The 6,177-nt window shown below is 22.1% G+C and overlaps 2 protein-coding genes across 2 annotated transcripts, besides 14 other annotated features; one reads left to right on the top strand and one right to left on the bottom strand.

Moving 5' to 3' along the window:
* Window positions 1–532: 532 nt before the first annotated feature.
* EDI_068330 (uncharacterized protein) lies at window positions 533–2,164 on the bottom strand (the record flags this gene model as incomplete). The annotated part of the gene is made up of 1 exon (XM_001741387.1): window positions 533–2,164. The coding sequence occupies one exon, from the start codon at window positions 2,162–2,164 to the stop codon at window positions 533–535; it is 1,632 nt and encodes a 543-aa protein (XP_001741439.1).
* Window positions 1,453–1,488: a sequence feature (AT_rich).
* A 225-nt stretch (window positions 2,165–2,389) lies between the features above and the next one.
* On the top strand, window positions 2,390–3,448 carry EDI_068320 (uncharacterized protein; the record flags this gene model as incomplete). The annotated part of the gene is made up of 1 exon (XM_001741386.1): window positions 2,390–3,448. The coding sequence occupies one exon, from the start codon at window positions 2,390–2,392 to the stop codon at window positions 3,446–3,448; it is 1,059 nt and encodes a 352-aa protein (XP_001741438.1).
* Window positions 2,425–2,455: a sequence feature (AT_rich).
* Window positions 3,180–3,207: a sequence feature (AT_rich).
* Window positions 3,439–3,479: a sequence feature (AT_rich).
* Window positions 3,480–3,588: 109 nt separating this feature from the next.
* Window positions 3,589–3,725: a microsatellite.
* Window positions 3,726–4,004: 279 nt separating this feature from the next.
* Window positions 4,005–4,068: a sequence feature (AT_rich).
* A 93-nt stretch (window positions 4,069–4,161) lies between these two features.
* Window positions 4,162–4,326: a microsatellite.
* Window positions 4,327–4,428: 102 nt separating this feature from the next.
* Window positions 4,429–4,529: a microsatellite.
* Window positions 4,530–4,625: 96 nt separating this feature from the next.
* Window positions 4,626–4,921: a sequence feature (AT_rich).
* A 205-nt stretch (window positions 4,922–5,126) lies between these two features.
* Window positions 5,127–5,264: a microsatellite.
* Window positions 5,265–5,268: 4 nt separating this feature from the next.
* Window positions 5,269–5,403: a sequence feature (AT_rich).
* Window positions 5,404–5,416: 13 nt separating this feature from the next.
* Window positions 5,417–5,514: a microsatellite.
* Window positions 5,515–5,526: 12 nt separating this feature from the next.
* Window positions 5,527–5,718: a microsatellite.
* A 25-nt stretch (window positions 5,719–5,743) lies between these two features.
* Window positions 5,744–5,771: a sequence feature (AT_rich).
* The last annotated feature ends 406 nt before the right edge of the window (window positions 5,772–6,177 follow it).

Raw genomic sequence — 6,177 nt, 5'->3', positions numbered from 1 at the left:
TCTATACGTTTAATTATATTTGATGTTATTGAATAACATGTTATTTTCTTATGAACCAATTTCAGTTATTGTTTAAATTTAACCCTCATATTTTCTAAATTTGATATTTGATAATATCTCTTTGTTTTATCTGCATATTCTTCTTTTAAAATTACTTTCAAAATACCTGAATTATTTAAGAATGATTAGATGAATGAAAGGAATTGGTATTAATCAAAAAATAGTAAACAATATTGTGTAGTTGTTCTTTTATAGAATACTGAAATAAGAAGTTTTACAAAACTCTTGTTATTAGTTTTCTTGCAAAATGAACTTAATTTTATTCTTTGTTATTAAAATGATTATCGTTATTCAATGAGTAAAACAACTAAAACAAATTACAAAGAATAGAAATATTTTATAATTGTAAAAGACATTATTATTAATAATCAATCCTTTTCTTTAATTTTCATTAAAAAACATCAAGATGTACAATTATTGTACAACAATATTGAAATGAAAAGAAAGTAATGAAAAGTTTAATATGAATTAATTACTTCTTTGAAAATTTCTTAAATCTAGAAGCTCTTTTATCATTCCAAGTATTTGTAGCATTTTGGAAAATATATGAAGAATAATCATTATGTTGATCCATAGCACTTTCCATCTCTTCAGCATATTCTCTATATATTCCTTGCATTGGAACAAAAGAAATTTGTTGTGCTTGTTGGAATTGACGAAGATTTCTTCTTGCTTCATCAGTTCTACCTTCATGTCTCATTTGAGCAGTTTGTTGGATATAAAATGTTTGTAAAATTTGTCCATCAATTTGTAACTCTTCAGATTCATCAGCAATATCAATTGTTTGAGTTAATACACGAACTCCTTTCAATCCATTCTTCTTTTTATATTCAATTTGTATTTGAATAGGGAAATTTTTCATTTGTCCAAATTGTTGAATGTCTTCACCAGGTCTTAATCCATACTTAAATTGATATCTTGAATCATCCATAACATTTCCTAACACTACTCTTCTTCTACTTGGTTGTTCTGATTCTGAAAAATTATTAATGTAAATAGCTGGATGTAAAAATATTGAAATAATTACATCTGTTGCAATTAAATTATTAGATAATGCTTCATTAAATGCTTCTCCAATTTGACTTGGCTCTACAATCATAACTTCTCCTGAACTTTTAACTGCTGTTTCTCCAATTATTTGCATATTGGTATCACATCCTTTTAATGTATTAACATTAATAACAACCCCATTTTGTAATGCTAATTCCCCAATTTTTTGATAAAACTTTTGACTCACTTCATTTGTTTCTTCTAAATTCCCTAATCCACAATTTGAAGTTCCATCAGTACATAAAATTACTTGACCATTTGGTTCTTTACTAGCAATAATAGTGGAAATTAATAATGCTGGTCCTAATGCAGTACTCCCCTGTTCTTCCATATTTTGAACTGATTTTAAAATATTTTGTATTGTATTATTAATATTATCTAATTGAACCTTTTCCTTAGCAATATCAATAAGACCATCATAATCATTTAATAATTCAGTCTTAATAATAATTGGTTGTTTTGTACAATCCCCAAGAATTTTAACATCTTTACTAAATCGAACTATACAAACCTTTTGTTTTGGATGTTTTTCTTTTAAAATACAAACTTGTTGACAAATGGCATTCTTTACTACATCCAAACGAGTAAAACACTTTCTTTCGTGTGTGACTTCAATGTTAATAGCCATTGACCCTGATGTGTCAATGCAATAAACAATAATTCCATCACTCTCTGGTTTTTCAATCAAAGCTTGTTCAATTACATAGTCAAGAATTGGTGTATCAGGAATTTCTTCTGGTAAAATCTTCTCACATTCATTTTCTGTTCCACAAAACCTACATTTCCATTTATTGTTTTCTATACCATCTAAATGAGAAAGACTACTTTTACAATAACTACATAATATTGGATCACCCACTCTCATTGGAACGTCTTGTTGTAAAAATCCTAACTCAACAGAAACAACGTTTGTGTCAAGTGTTTCATTATCATCAACACAACAATGTGATGGTGTAGAGCCAAATCCTCTTTTAGATGATGTTTGTAGTTGTTTTGAAACTGGAGTATTGCACTTTTTTGATGCAAAACGAGCTTTATTTGTTGCAAATTGCATTAAGAAAGTAAAAGAAAGAAGTTATTCTAGAATTGTTAAGAAGAGAAAGATGATTTTTAACATAATCTCAAATATATAAAAAAAGTAACTAAAAAAACAATAATCTTAATAACGTTATATATGACATTAATAGTACTTCAATATAAAAGAAAAGTTACTGGAATGTTATTGAGAAAGTCATGTTAATGTGTTTAATCATAGAATGCTAAGAAATATCACTGATAAATGCATATCGGATACGTTGTCATTGGGACATTATCTATTATTGTATTTTTATTATTTAATTTAATACGACTTACACCATTTGATATTAAACAGAAATTAAACTCAGTTTATGATAGAACAAATAACATAGATCAATTGGAACATCCTACTTATGTTGATTCATTATTTAATATGACAAGATTTAATTATTCTGGAGAATGTGGTAAAGTATTTAAATACAAACCAAACAATAAACGTGATTTGTTATTGTTTGCCTCTTCTTTCGATGATCCCCAACGATGGGCTAAAATGAAAGAGTCAAGTCAACACATTATGGCATTGACTGAATCAGCTCTTCCAAGAGCAAAAAAAATATTATTACTTCTTGGAGAAGCTCCATCACCAACATTTGAAGAAGAATTAAATAAATATGGAATAGAAGTAATAAAAGTAATTTATGAATTACCAGTAGCAACAGCAGTTGTTCAGAGGATTTTTGCAGAGAAGATTTTCCTTGAAGAAAACAAACATAAATTTGATAGAGTTATTATTGCAGACTTTAGAGATGTACTTATTTTTAATGATGCCTTTGCTACCTTTTCATCAAATGATTTGGTATTATTGATGGAATGTTTATCATTCAATTCAACTGATCATTGTGTAACATTAAATGAAAAAACAAATAAGAAATGGATGATTGAAGCTTATGGGGAAGAAATAGGTAAGAAGTTTGCTGAAAATAATGATATTTTAATGAATGGAGGATTGTTTCTTGGAGGAATAAATAAAATAATAGAACTTCTAACAATTCAAATTAATAATTTAAATAAAGATAAAATGATGCTATGGGGACAAGACCAAGCTACATTAAATTATATTCATCTAACTGGACAATTAAATCATTTAAATATTACTAAAGATTATTGTACTCAAAGAATGTGTTTTGCAGAAAGTTTTACTGGATATTATGATAAAACAATGAAACGAATAACAACTAAATCAACAGGATGTTCTCCAATTATCAGACATAAATTAGTATTTTCAGAACCTCGTTTTAAATATCCACCTAGTATTAATTAATAATATAATTTTATCTTTCAATTTAATTATTCTTCTTTTTATTTCTTGTTTTATCTTGTTACACTCTTTTACTAGATGTTTTGTAGACTCTTTTATAATTATATCTTCTATCTCATTACTACCTTTTTATTCATAACACATTTTGTTCTTATTATTTCTAATTCATCCTTATCTTTATGATCATTGTTATTGTGTCATTAATATTGAGATATTCTATATCTTCATTTATTTTAATTATCATTTCTTATCTTTTTTTTTTATTCTATTCCTTTATCTTGTTTATTGTTGTAATGGTATTAATTAAACATGTTATTTGAACTATAGGAGTTATGTTGGAATTAGTTTTGTTTGTATTATCAATAAATTTAATTGAGAATGTATTTTTGATACTGATGATGTTTTTTTATTTCTTCGATGTTGGTTTAACATTTTTTAACATTATTTCTTTGTGAAACATTGTTTTTATATGAGATTTGTAACATTATTGTCTTGGATAAGTTGATATAAAACAGAAGTTAATAAAAGAAGGAACCAAAATAAGTGATGAAATATACACATAAATAAAAATCACAAAAAATGAATAAAATAATTTATATCAATAAAATATTGTTAATTATTTTGTACCAATAAATTAAACACTTTTTATTGTATATTTCTAATTTCTGTAATAAAAAAATACACTAATTATTTCATCACTCTTTTTGAATTACTCCTTTTATCTTCTTTCTTTTTTATATTCTCAACTTTTTACTTTTATTCTTTTCATCTTCTTCTACTTCATAATTTCACTTTTTTCTTTCATATCATTCTTTCTTTTTATTTCTGTTCCTCTTTTTTCTTTCATTTTTCATGGTTTAGTAATTATATTTGATTTTATTCAATGGATATAAATTATAACTAATTCTTCACTATTTCAAAGTGAATTTATAAATTAAGTGATAACAAATATGACAAGTATCTAAATATAATCAAAATAAATTTAATAATCATAATATAATTAAAATACATAGATAGAGATAGTAATAATGACAAGAGATAATAGTATAATATAATAAAATGAATAATAATATATGATAATAATTTTATTCTATTTTTAATTGGTTTCAATTAAAATTTATTCATTTAAATACACAATGTTCATTTAATTTATTTCTTATTATTTCAATTTATTTACTACATTTAATTAAAACAAAGTATTATTAATATTAAAAAGAAGTATTAAATAATAAAACAATATCAATATTCATTTTATTATGAATATAAAATAATACAATAATTTAATAAAAATATTTAAATTCATTAACATTTATTAAAATATTAAACATATTAAAGCAATAAGAAGAATAAAAGAAGAATGAACTATTATATTTAATTATATTGTTATATATTAATAAGATTATTAAATAAGAAGATTATAAAAGAATGATGAAATTTAATTCAATAAATAAAGTAATTATTTATTAATTATTTTATCATTGCATAATAAACATAATATGTGATCAGTTAATTATTGAATTAAATTTAATTCATAATGAGAATATGAAATCTGTTGATTCTAATAAATATTCTAATTATATCATTTTATTTAACATTGAAGAATAATTATCAAATTGATATGATTTGATAAATTAATTCAATTGTTATTTATATTTCAAAGTTGAATATGATAAATAAATATTTATAATAAATTAAAATAAAAAGTTATTTAATTATATTCAATCAGATTAATGATAAAATTAAATCTAAATGAACATCAAATTTGATTAATTGATTAAATTTTAATTTTATTATTATTTGTATTAAATTGATAAAATAAGAAGATATATTTCTTAATAAAATGTAAACAAATAATCATAATGAAAAATATAAACTAATATAATAACTTATAATAACATGTTTGAATATAAATTAATAAGATTTCAATACAAATTAATAATGTATTTACTAAATTATTACTTATAGTTTATTAATAAAATTACATTTAAATTAATAAAATAATGTATATTAAAAGTAGAATAATCAAATAAAGTAAATTTAACATATTAAAATGTAATAAATAATATAAATAATTATTTATGTTATTATTATATTGAATTATTATTCATTCTTTATATTTTCAATTTATTTAAATTAAAATAATATTTAATAATAGAATTATAACAATTGAATTGATTTATAATAGTATTAATTATTCTTATACTTTTATTTCATTGTTATTTGTTATTAAATATAAAATTAATACTTATTATCATTAATTTATTATTTTCATTTGAAATATCTCATTTATAATACCTGTTTTAATATAAATGAAAATATTTTAAATGAGAATATCATATTTATTGAATCACATTAGAATAATACTTATTTTCCAAATCTATCAATTTTGAATACAATAAACAATGAAATACTTTAACTATAGTACTTATCATAATATTTACATCTTCATAATATTACCAAACAATATAAATAAAGTGTTCTCAGATAAAATAATGTTTAAATCATGTGTGTTGAGATGAATAAGATTCAGAATACAGAATTTTAAGGAATAAGAAAAAAGATAACACAAATTGTATATTGGAGTATAATCAGTACAATAACTAATTGAATAAGAGAGGAATAATAACATGGATAATGTATTTAATAGAGTGTTTTCATTTTGTGAAATACAACTTATAAACAAGAAGTTAAACAAGAACTACACAAAACACATTGTTTTAGATATATGTATA

Source organism: Entamoeba dispar, genomic scaffold (assembly GCF_000209125.1).
Source record: "Entamoeba dispar SAW760 scf_1105229463721 genomic scaffold, whole genome shotgun sequence".
NCBI classification, from domain to species: Eukaryota; Evosea; order Mastigamoebida; family Endamoebidae; genus Entamoeba; species Entamoeba dispar.
Note: the sequence above shows the minus strand (reverse complement) of the source record. Positions and strands in the feature narration are given on the sequence as shown.